Below are 26,338 nucleotides of genomic sequence, written 5' to 3'. Positions count from 1 at the left end.
TTCCCATCCAAGCCACTCACCATCCTGACTTGGAAATACATCACTGTTCCTGGGTCAAATTGCTGGCACACTTTCTCTAACTGCACTTGGGGTGTACCTACACCACGTGGATTACAGCAGTTCAAGGCGGCAGCTCACCGCCATCTTCTCAAGGGCAATTAGGGATAGGCAATAAATGCCAGCTTAGCCAGTGACACCCACATCCCGTCAACGAATTTTGAAAAAAGTTAAAACAACTGCTTTTGTTCCATCTTCATGGAGGAAGGCACAAATAATTTCCCAGAAATACTAGGGAACCAAGGTCCAGTGAGAAGGAGGAATTGAAGGAAATTAGTATTACTAAAAAAAGTAGTGCTGGAGAAATTAATGGGGCTGAAAGCTGATAAATTGCCCAGGGCCTAATAATCTACACCCCAGGGTACTAAAGGAGGTGGCCATGGGAATAGTGGTGCATTGGTTGTCTTCTTCCAAAATGCTGTAGATTCTGGGACAATCCCAGCAGATTGGAGGGTGGCAAATGTAACCCTGTTATTTAAAAAAGAGGGAGGGAGAAAACTAGGAATTACAGAATGGGTAGCCTAACATCAGGAGTAGGGAAAATGCTGGAGTCTATTGTAAAGGATGTGAAACAGAACACTCAGAAAAGATCAGCGGGATTACACAAAGTCACCATGGATTAAGAAAGGAAATCATGTTTGACAAACCTACTGGAGTTCTTTGAGGACATAACGAGCAGAACAGATAAGGGAAAACCAGTGGATGTGGTGTATTTGGATTTTCAGAAAGCTTTTGATAAAGTCCCACTTAAGAAGTTAGTGTGCAAAATTAAAGTACATTGAATTGGAGGTAATATATTGACATGGATTGAGAATTGGTTGACAGACAGGAAACAGGGTAGGAATAAATGGGTCTTTTTCAGAGTGGCAGAAGGTGACTAGTTGGGTACCGCTGGAATCAGTGCTGAGGCCCAGCTATTCACAATATATATCAACTATTTGAATGAGGGAACCAATTATAATATTTCCAAATTTTCGGGTGACACAAAACTTGGTGGAAATGTGAGTGGTGAGGAGGATGTTAAGAGGTTTCAAGGCGATTTCAACAGGCTAAGTGAGTGGGCAAATACACGGCAGATGCAGTATAATGTGGGTAAGTGTGAAGTTATCCACTTTGGTAGGAAAAAACAGAATGGCAGAGTATTATTTAAATGGTGATAGATTGGGAAATGTTGATGTACAAAGGGACCTGGATGTCCTTGTACACCAATCACAAAGCACGGATGTCTTACTGCAGCTATACAGGGCCTTGGGGAGACCACCTGGAGAATTGTGTGCAGTTTTAGTCTCCTTACCCAAGAAAGGGTATACTTGCTATAGAGGGAACTCAGCAAAGGTTCACCAGACTGATTAATGAGATGACAGGATTGTCGTATGAGGAAAGATTGGGTTGACTAGGCCTGTATTCACTGAAGTTTAAAAGAATGAGAGGGGATCTAACTGAAACGTATAAAACTCTGACAGGACTGGACAAACTGAATGCAGGGATGATGTTTCCTCTGGCTGGGGGTTTTAGAAAAGGGATCACAGTCTCAGGATATGGGGTAGCCCATTTAGAGACTGACATGAGGAGAAACGTCTTCACTGAAAGAGTGGTGAACCTGTGGAATTCTCTACCACAGAAGGTTGTGGAGGCTAAGTCACTGAGTATATTTGAGGAGGAAATAGATTTCTCGACCGTAAAGGCATCAAGGGGTATGGGAGAGAACAAGGGTATGGCATTGAGATACAGGATCAGCCATGGTCATTTTGAATGGCGGAGGAAGCTCGAAGGGCCGAATGACCTACTCCTGCTCCTATCTGCTTTATTGCTATCTCCCTCTGCCTTAAAAATATTCAAAGACTCTGCTTCCACTGCCTTTTGAGGAAGTTCCAAAGACTCACTACCCTCAGAAAAAATTTCTCATCCTTGTCTGAAATGGGCAAACCCTCGTCTTTAAACAAAAACAGAATTACCTGGAAAAACTCAGCAGGTCTGGCAGCATCGGCGGAGAAGAAAAGAGTTGACATTTCGAGTCCTCATGACCCTTCGACAGAACTTGAGTTCGAGTCCAGGAAAGAGCTGAAATATAAGCTGGTTTAAGGTGTGTGTGTGGGGGGCGGAGAGATAGAGAGACAGAGAGGTGGAGGGGGTTGGTGTGGTTGTAGGGACAAACAAGCAGTGATAGAAGCAGATCATCAAAAGATGTCAACGACAATAGTACAATAGAACACATAGGTGTTAAAGTTAAAGTTGGTGATATTATCTAAACGAATGTGCTAATTAAGAATGGATGGTAGGGCACTCAAGGTATAGCTCTAGTGGGTTTTTTTTTAATAATGGAAATAGGTGGGAAAAGGAAAATCTTTATAATTTATTGGAAAAAAAAGAAGGGGGAAACAGAAAGGGGGTGGGGATGGGGGAGGGAGCTCACGACCTAAAGTTGTTGAATTCAATATTCAGTCCGGAAGGCTGTAAAGTCCCTAGTCGGAAGATGAGGTGTTGTTCCTCCAGTTTGCGTTGGGCTTCACTGGAACATGCAGCAAGCCAAGGACAGACATGTGGGCAAGAGAGCAGGGTGGAGTGTTAAAATGGCAAGCGACAGGGAGGTTTGGGTCATTCTTGCGGACAGACCGCAGGTGTTCTGCAAAGCGGTCGCCTCGTTTTTTACCTCGTCTTTAAACCCCTAGTTCTAGATTCTCCCACAAGAGGAAACATCCTCTCCATATCAATCCTGTCAAGACCCCTAAGGATCTTATGTGTTTCAATCAAGTCGCCTTTTACTCTTCTAAACTCCAATGGGTACAAGTCTAGCCTGTCCAACCTTTCCTCATAAGACAGCCCACCTATTCCAGGTATTAGTCAAGTAAACCTTCTCTGAACTACTTCCAATGCATTGACATCCCTCTTTAAATAGAGACCAATACTTTACAGAGCACTCCAGATGTGGTCTCAGCAATGCCCTATATAACTGAATCATAACCTCCCTACTTTTGTATTCAATACCCCTCTCAATAAAGGATAACATTCTATTAGCTTTCCCAATTACTTGCTGTATCTGTATACTAGCCTTTTGTGATTCATGCACTAGGACACCCAGGTCCCTCTGCATCTGAATTCGACAATCTCTCACCATTTAGATGATATGCTTCTTTTTTATTCTCCCTGACAATGGGCAAAATAGACACGTGTATCTTGGACACCACTTGCAATTTTTTTCAAGTGCACGGGCAATTTCTTTAAATGCGCAGCCCCACATATGCTATCATTTAAAGGGGCCAACAAATGTGTAGTCTAGGTGGGAACTTTTGGGCTCACCATGCAATTTAGAAGGAACATCGTTTGTAAATCTTCTCCAATTTGAACAACACTCATTTATCTTAATTCTGTTACTTACCAACAACAACATTTCCATTCATGCTGTTACACTTCTTCTTATACCAAAGACCTAAACCTAATGAACCTCTACAGACACCCTAGCACCCTCTGAAAATCCATAAACATATATATATATTTTTTTAAGATGAAGGAATGCAGTATAAAAATTTGATAAATATGACTCGTCTTCAACAAATTTATGTTGAATATCCTTAATGAATCTGTTTTTAAATGCTTACTAATATTAAACATAAATTATGGATTTGAAGAGTCTGCCCACAACTAACTAGGCTAACTGTATTTCATGATACAGTGTTATGTGCTCCAGTTAAAATAACTTTATCGAACTGTGACTAGTATATAGTACAGAACACATGGCCCCAGTTTGATCAATAAATTGTATGAAATTCTGTGATCTCAGCCTGGGACTAAGGTTCCCGAAAGCTTTCCAGGAACATTTGTTTGATGCAGATGTGGACATCATCTGGCTTGGCTCCAATGTTCTCCATTTCAAAGAGCCAGCTGAGACCATCTATATGCACACCAAATAGTCAGTCACTTGATAGGGATACAAGAGTTTCTTATACCCAGAGTGTCTCGTACAAGCATGAATCAAATCCATCAGGAAAGTGAGATGCTGGGAGCAAGAGATCAATACAAAAGGTATGACTATATATCATTAGATTGAACTTTATAGGTTATGAAGTCAAACTGCGCAAATTATACATTTAATCCTGAAACACCTGTTCATTTTATTACAAATAATATCCAAATGTTCTACAACATACCAGCATTTTCTGCAAAAATTTCATGTAGGATTTTTCCTGTTCTTTTAGATGGTTTATCAACTGAGACAAACGCTCAACATTAGCAGATCTTTCATTTTTTTCCATAAGGTCATCTCGCATAGAACGAGCCTTGCTGATGTAATCCCGAATCTGGATAAGTCTGCTCACAACCTATTTGTCAAAACAAATACAGGGGGCGGCTAAAAAATAGGCTGTGCAATTTATGTTTCCGTGTACATTCAATGCTTCCAGAGCACACTGTTAAGAGTCATTACAAAGTTAAGGAATAATCTTTGTGGCTGGTCCACTGTCTGCCAGAACGAGTGGCAGATATTCATGAGCTTTATTGATAATTTTCAAAAAAATTCATATTACCCAAGAAACAAGATCAATTTTGTTGGGCAAAAGCATTCAGCTGTAATCGGCAGTCACAAGCAAAATGATAGCTATGACAGGAAAGAAATGTTTTTCCACTTTTATTTTCAGAAATTATACTTAAAGAATAAATTTGCATTTTAACAGCACCTTTCACAATGTCAGGCACTCCCAAAACACTTAACAGCTAATGAAGTACATTTTAAATGCAGTCAATGTTGCAATTTAGGGCAACGTGGCAGGCAATTTGCAAACTACAAATAGCATGAAATGAGTGATAAGATCCATTTTCATTGTTGTTTGAGAGATAAATGTTGACTTGGACACTCAAAGAACTCTTTGCTCTTCTTTGAATACTGCCTTGTGATATGATATATTCACCTGAGTGGGCAGATTGCATGCTTCATTTTAATGTTTCACCTGAAGCTACTTCCTCAGTACCATACTCAAGTGTCAGACTAGATTACATGCTCAAGGCACAATCTTCTAACTCAAGTGAAAGTGCTAAGGTTAGCCCAGCTGTTACAAGTGAGTTTATACTGTGTAACCTTAATACAAAAGTTCACAGGTTACAGAATTCCTTGGTGTAATTTAGATGGGTTAATAAATCAGAAAAAGTGAATGAACAATGAAGAAATAGTGTTTCAGCATGAATCCTGCATGTATGTGAATCCATCAGTGATACTTAGTCTAAATGAGTCCTTGTGATATTATGACGACCAAAATCAATTGAGACAAAGCATATTTTTGACATATAAATGTCAACGGTTGAGACAACACAATATGACCCTGGGACCGTTCGTCATTAACAGATACGAGCAGAAATGCAGGCTACAACTTAAAAAGCAACTTAGCATACAGAAAAATATGGGTAGGTCAATACTTCACACATTCATAACCAATTCATTACTTGCTATATTAAGTGAAGCAGCAACATACTCAATTAAATGAGTTAACCCCCAAGCTGAAATATCAGACAGGGGATGGTGCACAAATAGACTACCCCTTTGCCCTCTAATAACTTGAAGGCACCCTGATTGAAGGAAACGAGCAATGTTCAGTTTGAGTAAATACATGGCCATCATATACAAATGCCTAATTAATAAATCATCTATTTATAATGAAAAATTTTAAAAGGTTAAAATTACATTCGATTTAGTCTAAAAGCCACTGCTGAGATACTTAGACGAATTGGGTTAATGCAACACAGACAGTGGACAGAGGAACGTTGAGCTATTTCTATTAAGGATTTCATTCATTCGTATCATTAACTCGCAACCAATTTTGACAAATCAGCTCATTTACAATGATGCCTAATACTTAAAATCAATAGAATTTGTCTTCAACTACTAAATTACTTTTGTCTATTTCCTCCCCACTTTAAACCATTAAGAGTTGATTGGTTTACTTTAATCCATCAAAATACAACTTGAAATTTAAATGTCTCACCTGACTACTTTCTATTTCAGATTCTCCTTGGTCATCTCCAAGTGAGACCTGATCATTTGGCAATGAATCTTTGCTTATGGATCCAAACAAATCCATCCTTGAAATAGGCAGGTTAGTTTCTCTTCTTTGTGGACTTATGTCAGGTTCCTTGCTTTTGTTGCTGTTGATTTGCTGTTGAAGAAAGTTGAATGGCTTCCTATTTTCAACAGGTGGACGTTGATTGTTCGCAGCTGTGGCTCTGCCATGAGAATCACTTCCAATGCTCCGCTAACCAACAAACATTACAATATTTAGTTTAAAAAAAAATACTTGAATGTATTATTGTACTCTGATCTTTTCATATAGACCTTTTTTACAAACTTTTTTTCAATCATCGGGTATGATTAATTATGTTTTCAGTTATATTTATTCAACTTTCAGGCTTGGCTTGGTAAGTGGCAAGTAGCTTTCCTGCCATATATGTGCCAGGCAAAGACTATCACCAACAAGAAAAAATCTAACAACTTCCCCTTGGGACATTCAACAGCTTTACCATCATTGAATTCCCCACCATTAACATCCTGCAAATCATCGCTGCCCAGAAACTGAACTGGGCCAGCCACAGAAATATCGCGGCTACAAGAGCAGGTCAGAAACTGGAAATTCAGTGGCGATTAACCCACCTGACTCCCCAAAACCTGCCCGTCAGGGCAGCTCACCACCATCTTCTCAAGGACGAGTTGGGACAGGTTCAAGAAGGCGGCTCACCAACACCTTCTCCAGAACAATTTGGGACGGGCCAGAAAAAAAAATCATGGTGAAGTGCATTTTTATAACACTGAATGGGCCCCAAACTAATACACCTGATAGTCCTATTAACTTTGCCATCAAGAAAACTTTTAAGATGCAGATTTTACCACTTTATTTTTGTACTAACAGTCTTGTGTAAAATAAAATCTCAAGAATGAACAGGCATCTAGCATTCCACCATTCTTTCCTCCTCCTATTGGCTCGTCTTTGTGAAGAACATGTGGTATTTTAGTTTCTTCACCTCTGAACTACAATTTGCAGGGCTGATGACAATACTCAGGACCACACGGTCAGCAAATGTAGAGGCATTGCCAAGATTCTAAAATTTATCCTGGAGGCTTTTAAAAATGTTTCACTCCTAAATCTAAACAAAGGACACTACGAAGTGTTATGACCACAGCCGATGTTAATTGCTGCGCAAATCAAATCAATCCCAGAGGGAAACTTGGCTACAGGCCATACCCCCTTTATGCTGTAGTCTGAAAACGAAAAGACGACGTATTGATCTTGGCAACAAGAAGTCCAGTAACACTTTTGGGATTTTTAAAATTAAAAGTAAAAGTTTTATTAACAAGAATAAAAGTAAACTTAAACACACGACTAAAAATTAGTCTTACAAAACATAGCCCCCAAAAGACTCCTTATTTGGTCAGGCCCACAAGGCAACAGTCCCTTACAGATGTATAACTATAAAAATCCAGCAGCAATATTACCCAAGGCAAACTGCTGTGCCTTCATTAAAGCTACAGCACATGACCTCTAACTCTCTTCCACTCTGCTGTAGAAATTTAACACTGAAGAACAAGACTGCTTGTTGCAGTTCAAGACTTCTCTAGCTTGGCTGGATAGCTCATTCAAACTGCATCTTCTCCAAGCCTTGGGCTACAGCTAACAGCTCCAGCTACAGAAAGTCAAAAATACCTTTTTGCCCCTTTCATCTCTTGTTTCATTGTTCTCGGACCTCCTTGAAACTCAAATCCTCCCAAATGTGAAATCTATTCTATTTCTATTTCTTCCTCTGCTTTCAAGTCAATAAAGTATAATATACCCTCTTCTGCTTACCTACGGAACTCCTGCAAGATGCAAACATGTTTCTTTTTACCTCTAATTCCCATTGATATTCAAATGAACTCTCAACTTGTCTAAAAATGCAAATGTAAGATCCAACCTATTCACTAGTACATCAAACCTAATACTTTTATATCCTTTCATGTTTTAAACCCCCCACATGCAATCTGTCTGCTGGTAACCTTTGCCCAGCTTAATTAAACCATTTACACACCACTCATCCTTCTTTACAGAATAACACAATATTCCTCAAAAATATTTCAAAAACCTCCATTTCTCACAGAAGGTATGAGGCGTGTGTTGGCTAAGATAGATTGGGGACCTGCACAAAAGGTGTGACAGTGGATAGGCAATGGCTAATATTTAAGGAATAAATATATGGATTGGAACAGTTATACATTCCTTTCTGGTACAAAAATAAACAGGAAAAGCAGCCCAACCATGGCTAACAAAATAAGTTAAGGACTATATTAGATCCAAAGAGGAGTCATATAAAATTTCTAGAAAAAGTAGCAAGCCTGAGGATTGGGGGCAGTATAGAATTCAGTATAGGAGAACCAAGAGATTGATTAAGAGAGGAAAAATAGAATATGAGAGTAAACTTGCAAGTAACATAAAAGCAGGCTGTAAAAGCTTCTATAAGTATGTAAAAAGAAAAAGATTATTGAAGACAAATGTCAGTTCCTTACAGTCCGAAACAAGAGAATTTATAATAGAACAACTACTTTGGTTCTGTCTTCATGGAGGAAGACCCAAATAACTTCCCAGAAATGTTAGGAAACCAGGGGTCTAGTGCGAAGAAGGAATTGAAGGAAATGAGTATTACTTAAAAAAAAAAGTATGCTGGAAAAAATCATGAGACAAAGCTGATAAAACCCCAGGGCCTGATAATCTACATCCCAGGGTACCAAAGGAGGTGGCCAAGGAAATATTGATGCGTTGGTTGTCACCTCCCAAAATTCTGTCGATTCTGGAATGGTCCCAGCCGATTGGAGGGTGGCAAATGTAGCCGCACTATTTAAAAAAGGGAGGGACGCATAAGCAAGGAATTACAGACCAGTCAGCCTAACATCAGAAGTAGAGAAAATTCTAGAGTCTATTATAAAGGATGTGAGGGCAGGACACACAAAAAAAAAGTGGGATTACACAAAGTCAACATGGATTTATGAAAGGGAAGTCATGGTTGACAAACCTACTGGAGCTTTTTGAGGACATAACTAGCAGAATAGATAAGGGAGAATTTGTGGATGTGGTATATTTGGATTTTCAGAAAGCTTTTGATAAAGTCCCACATAAGAGGTTAGTGTGCAAAATTAAAGCTCATGAAATTTGGACATTATGTTGGCATGGGTTGAGAATTAGTTAGCAGGTGGGAAACAGAGAGTGGGAATAAATGGGTCTTTTACAGGGTGACAGGCGGTGACTAGTGGGAGGAATCAGCGCTTGGGACCTGCTATTCGCAATATATATCAATGGTTTGGATGAGGGAACCATATGTAATTTTCCAAGTTTGCTGATGACTTGGTGGAAATGTGAATGATGAGGAGCATGTTAAGAGGCTTCAAGGAGATTTAAACAAGCTGAGTGAGTGGGCAACTACATGGCAGATGCTGTATAACATGGATAAATGTGAAGTTATTACTTATTATTATTCATTTATTCATCGTTTTATCCCTTTTTCTACCTCAGGATATGGAGTAGGCCACTTCAGACTGAGATGAGGACAAATTTCTTCACTAAGAGGACGGTGAATCTGTGGAATTCTCTTTGACAGAGGGCTCTGAATGACAAATAACTAAGTATATTTAGGAAGGAAACAGATAGATTTCTCTATACTAAAAGCTGCAAGGGTTATGGGGAGAGAGTCGGAGAATGGCATTGAGATAGAGGATCAGCCATGATCCTATTGAATGGCGGAGCAGGCTCAAAGGGCTAAATGGCCTACTCCTCTTATTTTCTCTGTTTCCTTGCATATGTCCACAGTGCATATCAAGGATTGTGGCTTTGAGGTCAGTATACTTTGTAGTTTTTTTCCCCACTTTTCATCAAATTCCTGTTTGGCCCCTTGACCTCCACACCAAATTTGCTAATATGCATTCTGTTACACAAAGCTCTACCAGGAACAAGATTTCATTAATTATACCATTATAAAATTACAAAAAGAAAACCTTCCAACTCAGCAGACCACAAGCGTGAACCAATTTGATCAAACGTCAGTCAAATGCACAGGAGTTCCCAGCCTGTTTCCAAGCAGACACCTCCTGATGAGCATATCTCGTTTAAAAAATGTTAACCCATTAGATTTACATTTGGTAACATCAGTTTAGTGCTAATTTGAGTTGAGAGAAGGTAGGGAAATCAATAAATCCAAGTACCTATTTTATTAGATGGGTAATGTCTACCTATTCATCGTTTTAATTACCATTCACCCACCAAATGTTATGAGTCTATTGCTAAGTTTTAACTTAAGTTTTTTTAAATTAGTATATACTTGGCATCTGGACAATGCTGGCATGACCACTTTCCCAGCACCTTCCTAGTAGTTCTGAAGTGATGATGCACCACCTTCCTGAACCGCTGCTGTCCTTATAATGACACATGCGCCCGCAACGGTGTCAGTGTGGTGGGCGGTGGGTGCTGGAGAATGAGTTGCAATTACAGAGTTTTGACCCAGCAATTATGAAGAAATGACAATACACTCCACTACCACAATCAGAAACAAGCAATTGTAACATATCATCACATTAAAAACACATTAGCAGACTAAAACTTCAATGGGCTATGCATATACTCACCCATCATCACTATCTAAATACTTTCTAACTAAAGTAGAACAAGAATAATAGTGGGTCAAATTGATGCCAAGAAAAAATGCATGTTTATCTGATTGCATGCAAATTAAAGGGCAGCAGGAGACTAACAGCATCACAACTGCAATATTCAATCACCACACTTGGAATAACAAGCCTCCCATGTTACTTCATACTTGCAAAAGAGACAACTCCTCAATTTCAACCCAAACAGCAACATATTTTTCACAATTTATCGGTGAGCCTATACAGTAATTATAAAGGAGACAATAATACTATTTAGGCTGCAGAGAGTGGATTTAATGTCAGGGAGATGCTGGCTATCAAATCACCCAAACTTATGATTTAATTAATTTCTACAAACTATTTGTATTGTGGTTGCTTGATTGGTATACACTTCTTTGTGAAGGCCAGCATTTACAGTCTATTTTAGCATTAGGACAGTGAAATTTGTTTTTTTTATTTAATCAAGAGGAAGGGATGAACTTTCTTTTTCCACCCACAAATCTCCAGCCAGCACCTTTTCCTATTTAAGCACTTTTTCTTTGCATTAGAAAGTTTTAACCTGGTCATGTGAAAAATGAAGTTTACTAAATATTTTGAAGAAAGTTATTGAAAATGAATGCTAAAATATATCTCAGGCAAAGTTTAACCCATCAACTTACCTCATCTAAATCACTGAAATTTATACGCTGCTTTAGCCTTTCAAGCTCTGCAGAGTCTGGAAAAGAGAAATGAGATGTATGCTTTGTGGGAGGATAACTCTTGGGGGTTTTAGCCCTTCGCCGCCCAACCCCTGGAGAGGATTCAGGAGAGATGTCGTTTGTAAGTCGGCTTTCACTTCCTGCACTTAACTTCTTCTTGTTCTTCTCAGATGATCTGTTAGCTTTCTTATACTGAAGACTCCAATCCTGAAAAGAAAAATAGTGGACATGATTCCATATCTATTGATACAGTGGCTTTTTAAAGACTTTTATGTAACATTAGTAATCAATCTATAATATTGCATTTCGTATGTACAGGACACATTTCAATGGAAACTCAAGTACAGGCAATACCCATGATCTAGCATCATGGATAGACTGGAGAACTTTATTTGCCCTGACTTTCTGTGACCAACATTAGATGTACTAGTACTAATGCTAAGCATCACACCACAAATCACACAAAGCGACATGAAGGTGTGCTCCATGAAAAACAGTTCTGGAGTTACAAGTTTCCAGGCTGGGAAAGGAAAATATTGGAAGTTAGCCCTCAGAAGATAAAAATCATTTTGGACAGATTCTGGGAGAATGGACTGTCCACTTAAAGGACACTGTAACATATTCCTGTTAGTGGGCTTTGAGTATTCCTTTCGTAGTTTAAAGTATAAATTGCCACACAAAATTGTGTTTAGTCAAGGTGCTTTTTGTTTGTTACAGTAAAAGTCTTAAAACATGAAATCTTGCCATGTCACCCATTTAGCTATTAACTGGGAGTTTGAATTTCTTTTTAAAAGTTATGGTATCTATGGGGATCGCAACACAAGGAAAAATTGTCCTAAATATTTTCAAGTGTAAAGTAGGCACATCACTGAAACCTTAAATCAAAGAATGCTGAAAGAAACTGATGGGCAACTATAATTCTCCAAATTTCAGTGGCAAGGAAAATTGTGGCAGTGTACAGGAGGCATATGAAAGTAAGCAGCAAAATCAGCTAAATTATAGGACAGTTCATCTTACTTTCATCTAGACGTGATGAAATAATGAAGCACCTGAAAATACACAGGCGGAATAGGATCAATTGTAGGGATTTCTAAAATGGTAGATTGCGAGATCATTCATTGCAATGGTTGTAATTTTTCAAAGCTCCCTAGATTTTGGAAAGGTTCCAGCAGGTTGGCAACTGCAAATGCAACTCCTCTGTTCAAGAAAGGAAAGAGACAGAAAGCAGGAAACCGTAGGCCAGTCAGCCTAACAACTGTCATTGGGAAAATGCTAGAATCCATTATTAAAGAAGTAGTGGTAGGACACTTAGAAAATCATAATTCAACTAGGCAGTCAATATGGTTTTGTAAAAGGGAAATAGTGTTTGACAAATTTATGACAGTTCTGTGAGGATCTGACAAATAGGATGGGTCAAAAAGGAACCGGTAGATGTAGTGTGGTTGGATTTCAAAAAGAATTCAATAAGGTGCCACAAAAAGTTACTGCACAAGATAAGAGCTCATGGTATTGGGGGTGATATATCAGCATGGATAGAGGACTGGCTAGCTAACTAACAGGAAACAGAGGGTCGGGATAAAAGGGTCACTTTTAAGTTGGCAACTGTAACTGGTGGACTGCCATGGGGATCACTGATGGGGCCACAACTATTTCTGATCTATATCAATGACTTAGATGAAGGGACCAACTGTATTACAGCCAAATTTGATGGTGATACAAAGATAGATAGAAAGCAAGTTGTGAGGAGGATACAAATAGTCTACCAAGAGAAAAAGGTAGGTTCTTGAGTGGGCAATAGTTTGGTAAATGGAATATAATGTGGGAAAATGTGACATTATCCTATTTGGCAGGAACAGAAAAGCAGAGTATTATTTAAACAGAAAGAGACTGCAGAATGCTGCAGCACAAAGAGACCTTTGAAGCACATCAAGGTTTGCATGCAAGTACAGCAAGTAATTAAGGAGGAAATGCAGTGTTGCCTTTACTGCAAGCGGAATGAAGTATAAAAGTAGGGAAGTATAAAAGTAGGGAAGTCTTGCTACAACTGCATAGAACATGAGTGAGATCATACCTAGAGTAGTGTGTGCAATTTTGGTCATCTTAAGAACGGACATGCTTGCATTGGAGGTAGTTTAGAGAAGATTCACTAGGCTGATTTCTGGGATGAAGATGAAAGATTGAGCAGATTGGGCCTATACTCATTACAGCGTAGAAGAATGAAAGGTGACCTTAATGAAGCAGTAAAAATTCTGAGGAGGTTTGATAGGGTAAATGTTGAGAGGATGTTTCCCTTCATGGGGGAATCTAGAAGTGGGAGCACTGTTTCAAAATAAGAGGCTTCCCATTTAAGATGGTGATGATAAGGAATTTCTTCTCTCAGGGGGTCGTTAGCATTTGGAATTCTCTCCCCCAGCGAATAGTGGAAGCTGGGTTATTGAATATATGACCTGGGTGAAATTATACAAATATATTGAGTTAGAAATATTTTTGATTGACAAGAGTGTCAAGAGGTATGGGACCTATTTGGGGCAAGGAGGATGATAGTATGCTTCGAGGTGCAAGGTAAGGCAAAAATACTCTGAGTACTTTGGATTGGTGTTTACTTAGGACCAGAATGCTGACAAAATATCAGCAGAAGCAGAGATGGTAGTTAATAAATGGGGTGAAAATTGATAGGAAGGATGTACTAGAAAGACTAGAGATAGCAGAAAAGCTTGCCATAATCTTCCAAACTTTCTTAGATTCAGCAGTAGTGCCAGGGGATTGTAGTGGCAAATCTGGTACCCTTATGCAAGAAAGGGTGCAAGGACGTTTCTCGTACCTACAGGTCAGTCAGTTTAACAGTGGTGGGTAAGGTTTTAGAAGCAATAATCGCAGGGGGAAAAAAATCAAGAGGTACTTGGAGAGATTTGAGTTCATTAACATTAGCCAGCAGAGATTCGTAAAAGGTAGACCATGCTTGACTAATCTAACTGAATTTAGTGATGAAGTAAAATAGAAAGTTGAAGAGAAAGCAATGGATGCTGTCTAGGACAGGACACAGCAAACCATGGCAAATGGTTGCTTTTCAGACTGGAGGATAGTAGACAGTGGTGTTCCACATTGATCAGTGCTCGGACCACTGCCTTTTTAGTACACATATAAAATGACTTGAATATTGGAATACAAAGTAAAATTTCCCCAAGATTCCAAACTAAGAGGTGTAGCTTTCAGTGAGGATACCACCATTGGACTGCAACAGGACATAGGCTAGCGGAATGGGCTGACAAGTGGCAAATGGAATTTAATAGAGAAGAGCTTGGTAGAAAAGATTGGGAAAGGCAATATAGACTTAATGGCACAGTTCTCTTGAGTGTACAGGGACAGAGGGACCCAGGACTCATAGGACTTTGAAAGTGGCAGGACATGTTGAGATAGTTAGCAAAGCAAATGGGATTTTGGGCTTCATAAATAGAGATAATGAGTACAAAGCAGGGAAGTTATGCAAAACCTGAATAAAATTCTGTGTTAGGCCACAACTAGAATACAATCCAGTTCTAGTCACCACATTTTAGGATGGATGCAAAGGCCCTTGAGAAAGTGCAGAGGGAATTTACCAGAATACTTCTAAGAATAAGGGATTTTAGCTTCAAGGTTAGGTTGGAAAAGCTGTGATTGTTCTCCTTGGAGCAAAGAAGGTTGAGGGAAGATTTGATAAAGATTATGGTATGCGTACATATGGTAGACAAAGAAAAGTTGTTCCTATTAGCTGATTGTAAAAGGACCAGGAGGCACAGATTTAAGGTTTTGGACAAGACATGCAAGGGGATGTGAAGAAGAACATTTTTATGCAGTGATTGATAATGACATGGAGCTCACTGCCTAAAAGGGCAGCGGAAGCGAAGACAATCTACGATATCAAAAGGAAACTGGGTGACCACTTGAAAGAACTAAACTTGCAGGACCACAGGGATAGAACAGAGGAATGAGACCGATAGGACTGCTCAACTAAGAGCATCTCTGTGTCATATTGACTCCATGACTGCCAGTGTACTTCCTTTTTATCCGTCTTTATCCTATCCAATATTACTACTGTCGCTTCCTTCACTCCTGCTTTCACTTTTCCAATGAAGATGAATGCAAAGTCCTCATTTAGTGCCTGAGCTATATCTTCTGTCTCCACAAAATGATTTCCTTTGCATCCTTAACAGGCCCACCATTCCTTTGAGTACCCTCTCACTATATGTATTTATAAGCCTTTGGCTCCCTTTTACATATTATACCACCACCCCCTCTCCACCCCACCCGCCAACAACAAACTAATCTATTCTGATACACTCCAGATGTCTCTCTTATTTCTTTTTGAAAATCTCCTGGCTTAATATTCAGCTTAGTTCTCTTCTATATTATGAACCTTTTCTGTATCATTTCAAACTAAATGGCCCAGACTTTGCAGTCAGTGGCAAACAATGGGCACTCATCTCTGACCTCAAAATAAATCTTGCTGAGATCTATTGATCTCTCCGTCAGAATGGGCAGACAAGTGGCAAGACAACAACTTGCATTTATATAGCGCATTTAGTATAATGGAATTTTCAAGATGTTTCTGAGGCCTTATGAAACAAAATATGACATCAACAGAAATGATAGCAGATGACCAAAAACTTGGTGGTTTAAAGACATATCGGTTATGATGATAGACTGGAGAAGTTCGGACTGTTTTTCTTCAAGAAAAGGCAGCTGAGGGGAGATATGATAGGGGTATTCAAAATCATGAGGAATGTGGACAGAGTAGATAGGGAGAAACTGTTCCCACTCATGAAAGGATCAAGAACAAGAAGGCACAGATTTAAAGTAATTAAAGAAGCAACAGTGATATGAGGAAAACATTTTCACGCAGCGAGTGGTTAGAATCTAGAATGCTCTGCCTAACAGTATGGTGGAGGCAGGTTCAATTGAAACATTCAAAAGGGAATTAGACTGTTATTTGGTGCAGGGTTATGGGGGAGAAGGCAGGATGATGGCACTAGCTGAGTTGCTCATTCAGAAAGCCCATGCAGGCACGATGGGCCGAAAGGCTGCATCCTGCACCAAACCAATTTTGAGATTCTTAAAGGAGGAAAGAAGACAGGCAGAGAGGGTAAGGAAGGGCATTCCAGAATTTAGGGCCTAGGCAGCTAAAGGCACAGCCACTAATGGTGGAGACATTAAATTCAAGGATGCACATGAAGCCAGAATCAGAGCAGTGCAAATATCTTAAAGGGTTGTAGGGCTGGAAGAGATTCTAGAGATGGGGAGGGACCAGACCATGGAGGGATTTGAAAATATGGAAAAGAATTTCAATATCGAGATTTTACTTTACCAGGAGCTGGTGTAGGCCAGCGAGCACATGGGTGGTGCACAAACAGGATCTGGAGCAAGTTAGGACATGGGCAGAAAAGATTTAGATGGCCTCAAGTTTATGGATTGAATATAGGAGGTGAGTCAGGAGTGCAATGGAATAGTCAAGTCTGAAGATATCAAACTGCCAAGTCTAGAGGTAACAAGCACATACGAAGAGGTTCTTGGCCTCGACAGGAAAACACCAACTGCTTTGTTGAAAATGACCAAGAGATCAAATCTAAGTGTAAAGCTTTCGTAGACTGGAAACTTCACTGCAACCCAAGGGAAAAGCACCAGTCCAATAGATGGGTGAAGGCAACAGTGCAGTATAAAACCCGTGACATAAAGAAAAAATGGTGGGTTCAAAGAGCACAGGAAATTCAACAACTTGCGAACACCAACAACATGCATGGTTGCTTCAGCACTGTCAAGGCAATCTATGGCCCAAGTACTCAATGGCCCACCCCACTGACAGCCAAGCATGGAGCGTGTCATCAAAGGTAGGGACAGTGTTTGTTGCAGAGATTATTTTTAATAATTTCTCAACTCTGTCTTTGACTTGAATGCCCTCAACATTACATATGGCTCAGTATCAGCCAATTTGCAGCCGGACCAAAGTTGAAAATGCATCTCCTTCATTGTTGTTTTCACTTTTCTAGTGAAGATGAATGCATTTAGCACTTCAGCCATGTCTTCTGCCTCCACAAATTGATTTCCTTTCCATCCTTAACAGAGCCACTGTTTCTTTGAGTACCCTGAAAAACAATAAAGCCTCTGGAGCAGACATAAACCTGCCGAAATTCTCAAACCTGGCTCAGATACATTCCTGACATGGCTGTGCAACTTCATATCCCTCATCAGGGAGGAAGAGGAATGCATGTCAGTGGACCTCAGGGACGCTGTGAAAGTGACTATGTTCAAGAAGGGAGAAAAGTCCAATTGCGGTAACTAGAGGATTAATCAATAACCTCATGGCAAAGGAGCTTTTAGGTGAGAGTGATAATAACATTATACAATTTCATGTTCCGTTTGAAGGGATGAAGTGTGGTTCTAAAACTACTGTTTTAAACCTGAATAAAGGTAATTATAAGGGTACAAAAGCAGAGCTAGTGAAAATGAATGAGGAAACTAGATTAAAAGGTAGGACAGTAGCGATGTAGTGGGGACTTTTAAGGAGATACTTAATAACTCTCAGCAAAGATTTATCCCAATAAGAAGAAAAGACTCTGAGAAGGATGCATTTTTCGCGGCTGAATAAAGTAGTTAAGGATGGTATAAAACTGAAAGAAACACTGTACAAATCTGCAAAGATTAGTGAAAGGTCAGAAGACTGGTTCTTAAAATCTGACCAGCAAAGAATGAATAAAAAAAGCGGGAGAAAGCATTGTATGAGAGAAAGCTAGTTAGTAATAAAAGTACAGATACTAAGAGTTTCTACGCGTATTAAAATAGCAAAGGAGTAATTAAAGCTAGTGCTGGTCCACAAGGAAATGGCAGAGGCGCTGAACAGGTATTCTGCATCTCTCTTCACTGTAGAAGACTTTGAAAGTTTCCCAAAGATACTTAAAAATCAAAAGTTGAACGGGAGAGAGGAACTTAAAATGATCACTGTCAATTAGGAAGAGGTACTGGGAAAACTATTAGGCCTAAAGGCTGACAAATTCCCAGGACCAGATGGCCTACGTTCTAGAATCTTAAAGGAAGTGGCTACAGGGATATTAGAGCATCGGTTATAATCTTCCAAAATTAGATTATGGAAAGGTTCCAGTGGATTGGAAAATAGCTAATATCACACATTTATTCAAGAGAGGAGGGAGACAACAGGCAGGGAACTATAGGTCAATTAGCCTAATTCCTGTCATAGGGAAATTAAGGAGGTTATAACAGGATACTTAGAAAATCTTAATATGATCAGGCAAAGTCAACATGGCTTGTGAAAGGGAAATCATATTTAATTTATTGGAGTTTTTAAGTAACAAGCAAGGTGGATAAAGCAGAACCTCTCAGTGTGATGTACTTGGCTTTCCAAAAAGCATTTGATAAAGTGCCACATGAAACACAAGGTAAGAGAACATGGTCTAGGGGGTAACATATTAGCATGGATAAAAGACTGGTTAGCTAACAAGAAGCAGAAAGTCTTTTTCGGGTTGGCAAGCTGTAATCAGTGGAACACCACTGGGATCAGTGATGGGGCCTAAATTGTTTACAATCTACATCAATGATTTGGTTGAAGGGGCTGAATGTATGGTTGCTAAGTGTGCCGATGACATCAAGATAGGTAGGAAAGTAAGTTGTCAAGAGGAGGTAGAGAGTCCGCAAAGGAATATAGCTAGGTTAAGCAAGTGGGCAAGAATTTGACAGATGGTGTTTGATGTGCGGAAATGTGACCTTTTCCACTTTGGCAAGAAGAATAGAAAAGTAGTGTACTATTTAACTGGAGAGGGGTTGCGGAACTCGGTGGTACAGGGGGATCTGGGTGTCCTGGTACACGAATCACAAAAAGTTAGTATATATATATATATAGCAAGTGATTAAGGCGGCAAATGGATTGTTGCCATTTATTGCAAGGAGAATGGAATATAAAACTAGAGAAGTTTTACTGCAGCTGCACAGGGCATTGGCGACACCATATCTGGAATACTGTGTATAGTTTTGGTCTCCTTATTTGAAATATCATTTTGTTAGAAGCAGTACAGAGAAGATTCACTTGACTCATTCCAGAGATGAAGGGCTTATCCTATGAGAAAAGCTTGAACAAGTTGGGCCTATACCCACTGGAGTTTAGAAGAACAAGAGATGATCTTTCTGAAACATAAGATCCTGAGGGTACTTAATAGGGTGGATATTGGGAGGATATTTCCACTTCTGAGGATGACTAGAACTAGGAGACACAGTTTAAGAATTAGAAATCTCTCTTTCAAGACTGAAATGAGATTTTCTCTCTCTCAGTGGATCATGGTTATGTGGAATTCTCTTCCCCAGAGAGCAGTGGAGGCTGGGTGATTGAATTTATTCAAGACAGAGTTAGAAAGATTTCTGACAGACAGGAGAGTCGATGGTTGTGGGGGGCAGACAGGAAAGTGGGATGAGACCACAACCTAATTAGCCATGATCCTACTGAATGGCACAGCAGGCTCAAAGGGCCAAATGGCCTACTCCTGCTTCTAAGTCCTACGTTCCTAGGAATCTCCCTGCTGTTTGCCACAGGGAAAATCATTGCAAGGAACCTCCTCAATCTCCTCCCCACTAGTGGCTGAAGAGCTGCTTTCAGAGTCACAGTATTGTTTTCATCCAGAGGCATCCAGACATCATTTTCACAGCACAGCAAATCCAAGAAAAATGCAAGAACAGTACAAACTGCTGTACATGGCCTTTTTCAAACTCACACAACCTTTGACTCTTGTCAAACATGAAGGCTTAGAGTATCTTCCTCAAATTTGGCTGCCCTCAAATGTCACAATCATCGACCTACTCCATGCTGACATGTAAGCCATGATCCTTTACAACAGAACCACCACAGACCCTATCTCAGTGAAAAAACTGGGCTCAAAGATGCCTGTGTCATCCCATCAACCTTCTTCTCCATCTTCCTCACTGCAGTACTGTACCTCAAGTCTGGAAAATTATCCAGAGGCATCATCAACCTATGCCATCTTCAATCCAAAACCAAAATCACTCCAACTTCAGTCATAAAAAGCTTCAGTATATAGATGAGGGCTGTGTGAGCTCACTTAGAAGCTGAGCTCCAGGTCATCGTCAACTTCTCCATCGAAGCATATAAGAAAATAAGCTTTTCACTAAACACCCAAAAGATTAAAGTACTCTTCCAACCAACTCCGACAGCACAAAACCTCCCCTCAAACCAACTAAAACTGTGTCACATTTGCCAATTTAATCCCTCCTGTTTCGGAACTACTCGCCTTTATCAATTCTCTGTGGACTGTTTTTCCTCACAAATGTTTCGCAATGGTGCCCATCCCACTGCCAATTAGTTTAAATCCTCCCCACAGTAGTAGTTAACCTTCCTACAGAAACATTGGTCCCAGCTCTGTGGGATGCAGCCCATACACCTTAACAAGCCAATTCTGTCATAGAACTTGTCACCATGACCCAAGAATCTGAAGCCCTCTCTCTGCTGCACCATTTCTCCAGCCTCACATTAACCTGTTTTATCCTACTATTTCTATACAGACAAGCGCATGGCACTGTAGTGTAATCCAGTAACCTGGAGTATTCCAGATTGATACTTTTGAGGTTCTACTTTTTAACTTCCTTCCTTCTGAAGCTGATTGAAAGATCTCAACAAAGAGTGCTACACAAAGAGGTTAGTATGGCTGATAAAAAATAAGGTTATTCATTCCGAAGTTACTGTTTTTTCCACGGAAGCTGAAGTTAGGATGTGAATCAGCTGAAGTCTTCCAAGCACCACATTGTTCCCAATGATCAACAAGATGATAACAACAGGGCACGAATCACAATAACCAGTTTGGAAATAGAAGGCTCATTAAAATAAATTGAAAGTATATTGTCAAAAATTAGCTCAGCAGTCAGTCAGGGTAATGAACAAAATGTGAAGAGAAAGAATGATTACAAAAAAAAATACAAATTAATTCTTGATGATATTGCCACAAATTTCTTTCATTTAAGACAATAAATGTCCATGGAAACAGTGCAATACCCACTGGAACAAAATAAACGATTAAGTGTCAAGAAATATGATTTACACCTTGCACAGGCGTTATCCAGTCAACTCATTTCTGCGATATCAATCATTCTGTTCCTCCTCAGCACCTGTTCCTCAAAGGTCTGCCAGAGTTTCTTAAATCACCATAAGACCATACAACGTAGGAGCAGAAGTAAGCCACTCAGCCCATTGAGTCTGCTCCACCACACAATGATATCATGGCTGATCTGATAATCCTCAACTCTACTATCCTGCCTTTTCCCCATAACCCTTGATTCCCTTACTGATTAAAAATCTGTCTATCTCAGCCTTGAATATACTTAACAATCCAGCCTCTACAGCCCTCCACAGATTCACTACCCTCAGAAGAAATTCCGCCACATCTCGGTTTTAAATGAGCGCCCCCTTACTCTGGTCCTCTGGTCCTAGGCTCTTCCACAAGGGGAAACAACCTCTCGGCATCTACTCTGTCAAGCCCCCTAAGAGCCTTATATATTTCAACAAGATCACCTCTCATTCTCCTGAACTCCAATGAGTACAGGCCCAACCTACTCAACCTCTTAAGAAAATCCCTCCATACCTGAGATCAACCTAGTGAACCTTCTTTGGACTGCCTCCAATGCCAGTATATCTTTCCTTAGATAAGAGGACCAAAACTGTTCAAAGTATTCTAGGTGTGGTCTAACTAGTGCCTTGTATAGTTTTAGCAAGACTTCCCTATTTTTATACTCCATTCCGTTGGAAATAAAGGCCAGCATTCCATTTGCCTTCCCTATTACCTGCTAAACTTGTATGTTGGCTTTTTGGGACTCATGCACAAGGACTCCCAAATCCCACTGTGCTGCAGCCTTCTGCAGTTTTTCTCCATTTAAATAATATTCAGCTCTCCTCTACTCTTCCTGCTAAAACGCATAACATTTTCCCACATTATATTCCATCTGCCAAGGTTTTGCCTATCTATATCTCTCTGTAGACTCCTCGTGTTATCCTCACCCCATGCCTTCCCATCTATTTCTGTGTCATCTGCAAATTTGGCGATAGTACATTCACTTCCCCCATCTAAGTCTTTAATATATATTGTAAATAATTGCACCCCCACCACTGACCCCTGTGGCACTTCACTTGTTACAGGTTGCTATGCTGAAAATGCCCCTCTTATCCCAACTCTCTGTCTTCTATCAGTTAGCCAATCCTCTATCCATGCTAATATACTACCCCCAACACCATGGGGTCTTATCTAATTAAGTAGCCTTATGTGCAGTACTTTATTGAATGCCTTTTGGAAATCCAAATATATCACATCTACTAGTTCCCCTTTATCTATACTGCTTATCACCTCCTCAAAGAATTCTAATAAATTTGTCAGGCATGATTTTCCCTTCACGAAGCCATGATGATTCTGCTTGATTGTATTATATACTTAGGGGAGATGGTGACGGAGTGGTATTGTCAATGGACTGGTACTCCAGAGACCAGGGTAATGCTCTGGGGACCTGGGTTCGAATCCCACTACGGCAGATGGTGAAATTTGAATTCAATAAAAATCTGGAATTAAAAGTCTGACGACCATGAAACCATTACCGATTGTTGTAAAAATCCATCTGGTTCACTAATGTCCTTGAGGGAAGAAAATCTGCCATCCTTACCTGTTTTTTGTCTCTTTTGTCTCCCTCCCTTTTTCCAGAATCAAAGAATCGTTGGAAGGTTACTACTGGTGCATCCACAATCTCTGTAGCTACTTTCTTTAATATCTTAGGATGCAACACATCGGGTCCAAGGGACTTATCGGCCTTTAGCCCCATTAGTTTCCTTGGTGCTTTTTCTCTAGTGATAGTTATTGTATTTATTTCCTACCCCTCTTTTGCCCCTTGATTACTTAGTACTTTTGGAACGTTATTAGTGTATTCTACCATGAAGGTTGATGCAAAGTATTTATTTCAGTTCTCTGCCATTTCCTGGGTTCTCATTATTATTTCCCAGCCTCATTCTCTAAGGGCCCTATGTTCGCTTTGGTCTCTCTCTTCCTTTTTATATATTTAAAGAAGCTCTTACTGTCCGTTTATTTATTACTTGCTAGTTTACCCTCAAAAGTTTATTTTCTCTCTCTCATTTTTTTGGTCATCTTTTGTTGGTTTTTAAAACTTTCCCAATCCTCTGGTTTACCACTAATCTTTGCCACATGTTAAGTTTTTTCTTTCAATTTGATACTTCCTTGGTTAACCATGGTTGGTTTATCACAAGGAAACAAAACATGAAAATAAACAGAGTGATTATTCCAAAAGTAAATTACCTGACATTTGAGTCACGACAGATTGGTCTGTGTTTCATGGTATCATCATAAGTTTCACACCCAAGAAAGAAGTTTTCAATGTTGTAGAACTTTTCCTACAATTCCCTAAAGTTTCACTGATTTGGCATAAATCCATGTTCTCAGCACCTTAACTCAGCTGGAATCATTTTGTCTTACCCGGTTATTAAGCTGATCATCCAGACTTCCATTATTCACAGCACAGTTGGACAAGTCCTGATCTTCAATATTCTCCTCAAACAAAGGATCACCACCAGTTGCCATCTTCAATTAGTAGAGACAAGAGAGTTTGTGGGGTTTTTTCGCATGACATTCAAAAATAATACGGTCTACTTTAACATTTAACTTAAAACATTTTTACTAAAAATACCCAGCATTGTAGTGCACAATTTAACTGTTTCCTCTATAGGCATCAGCCTTGGCTCAATGGTCACACTCCCACCCTCACGTCAAAAGACTGAGGGCTGAAGTCCCATCCCAGAGACTTGAATGAAAAATATGGGGTGACACAGGGAGTGCTGCCCTGTCACAGATGTTAAACGGTGGTCCAGTATGCCATGGCAGATCTAAAATATCACAAGGCACCAAACAAAAATAAACCAACATTTATCCCTCAACCAATACCAAAAACATTTGTTAATTTATCACAATGCTGTTTATTAGGCTTTGCAGTTTGCAAATTGGCCACCACACAACTAAATCACAAGTGTCTCTAAGTATTGTAATGTGCTTATCATGTGCTTCAGGCCACCCTGAGATTGAGAAAGGTGCTACCTAAGTGAAAGTTCCCTCTCATGTCCCATGGAAGAAGGACTCATGCAGGGGTCCCAATGGAAAATAAATGACAATCAGAGGTGGACAAACAAATTACAACTAACTAAAAGTAACTTAATTCCCAAGTTTGGCAGGTCGACAAAACACAAACACGAGCTTCTGCATTAAATCTGCATTTCTCACCCTTTACAGTTTGTCTGTTTTCCTGCTGAAGCTGAGAACTTCCACCCAAGAAATACAGAATTGTTGAACTCAATCTTCAAAACATGAATAAAAATCCAGAATTTCAAGCCACGAGGAAACGCGTTGTTTATTCAGACAAATCGGGAGGGGAGTGAAACCACCACAGTCAGTAGGTCCGTCACCCGGGCAACGGGCTGGTGCCAGACTCCAACGCTAAATAGAAGGCCCTCAAACGACAATCCGATCCGATCCGACCCGCACCTGAGCACCAACAACGCCCCCACCCCCCCCACCCCCCACCGACTCCTGCCCGCCACCGGCCGACCGCTCACTCGGGTTTGAAGCCAAAAGTTTGGAGAGGCTGCTCACCTTCCCGGAGGGAGGAGGAGGGCTAAGTAACGGAACCCTGTCTCGCGGGCTCGAGCGCACTCTCCCGCCAAACCTTCCTCGAGAGCCGCTGGAGCCGTTACCGAAACCATAGAGATGGAACCGGAAATGACGCACCCGAAGGGCACAACAAACGCGCTCACACCGTCAACTGTAACCCCCCATTTCCGCTTCCGGGTCACGGGTCAGCGCGAAATCCAAATATTGTTCTGCATCGATGAAAAAAAATCCAATAAACCTGGACAGAATACCCTCAGAATGCTGAATGGTCGAATTTTTAAAAAGCTGTACAATCTGGAAACACATATAAAAGCATATAGTATGGTGCTGCTAACAAATTTTTAAAAATACCTTCCTACTCAACATTTCATAGAAAAACTCAGCAGGTCTGGCAGCATCGGCGGAGAAGAAAAGAGTTTTTTGCTTTTATTTTTTTTTAACATTTCATAGTATGATTGGATTGAGTTAACATGGTTTTACAAAAATAAAAGCAAAAAACTGCGGATGCTGTAAATCCAAAACAAAAATAAAAATACCTGGAAAAACTCAGCAGGTCTGACAGCATCTGCGGAGAGGAACACAGTTAACGTTTCGAGTCCGTATGACTCTTCAACAGAACTAAGTAAAAATAGTTTACTTAGTTAATAGTTTACTATTTTTACTTAGTTCTGTTGAAGAGTCATACGGACTCGAAACGTTAACTGTATTCCTCTCCCCAGATGCTGTCAGACCCGCTGAGTTTTTCCAGGTATTTTTATTTTTGTTACAGTTTTACAAAAGGTGGCCCGGGTGATCAAGTGTACTGTGTTTTAAGGGACTGTCCCTTATTTTGAATGTTTATCCCTTATTTTTAAGGGAAAGGCCTGTAGAAGACAAATAAAAACAAAATGCTTAAAAAACTCAACAGATCTAGCAGCATCTGTGGTGAGAGAAAAATAATTAATGTTTCAAGTCTATGACTCTTTAGAGCTGAAAAGAGGTAGAAATGTGATTGCTTTTATGCTGTTGTGAAGGGGATGGGTGGAGCAAAATAGGTCAGGGATAGTTTGGAGGTCTGGAGAGATAAAATGACAAAGAAATGGCCAGAGACCAAGGGAGTAGTAATAATAGTGTTTAAAACTAAAGCAGGTGTTAATAGTGGCATAAAGGCCAGATAGCAGAATGTGTTAATAGCAGAACAAGGGTCAGTGTTTTCTGAAAGTAAAACATGAGAACAAGATATAGACTGGTACTTGGTGGTGGGG

At 39.9% G+C, this 26,338-nt stretch overlaps 1 protein-coding gene across 7 annotated transcripts in view; it reads right to left on the bottom strand.

Moving 5' to 3' along the window:
* pcm1 (pericentriolar material 1) overlaps positions 1 to 25,197 on the bottom strand; it is a 170,187-nt gene extending 144,990 nt beyond the window's left edge. For 6 of the 7 annotated variants that reach the window (XM_041207340.1, XM_041207506.1, XM_041207633.1 and 3 more), the window contains exons 1-5: positions 25,077 to 25,195; positions 23,910 to 24,014; positions 11,359 to 11,604; positions 6,027 to 6,293; positions 4,203 to 4,373 (exon numbers count right to left, since the gene is read on the bottom strand). In XM_041207340.1, the coding sequence (XP_041063274.1) occupies positions 4,203 to 4,373; positions 6,027 to 6,293; positions 11,359 to 11,604; positions 23,910 to 24,014 (789 nt within the window). In that variant the 5' untranslated portion in view covers positions 25,077 to 25,195. Of the gene's footprint in view, positions 1 to 4,202; positions 4,374 to 6,026; positions 6,294 to 11,358; positions 11,605 to 23,909; positions 24,015 to 25,076 lie in introns of all 7 variants that reach the window. The other variant, XM_041207250.1, reaches the window with a different exon arrangement.
* Positions 25,198 to 26,338: the final 1,141 nt, after the last annotated feature.

Source organism: Carcharodon carcharias, chromosome 1, assembly GCF_017639515.1.
Source record: "Carcharodon carcharias isolate sCarCar2 chromosome 1, sCarCar2.pri, whole genome shotgun sequence".
NCBI classification, from domain to species: domain Eukaryota; kingdom Metazoa; phylum Chordata; class Chondrichthyes; order Lamniformes; family Lamnidae; genus Carcharodon; species Carcharodon carcharias.
This window is presented reverse-complemented; position numbering and strand designations above follow the sequence as displayed.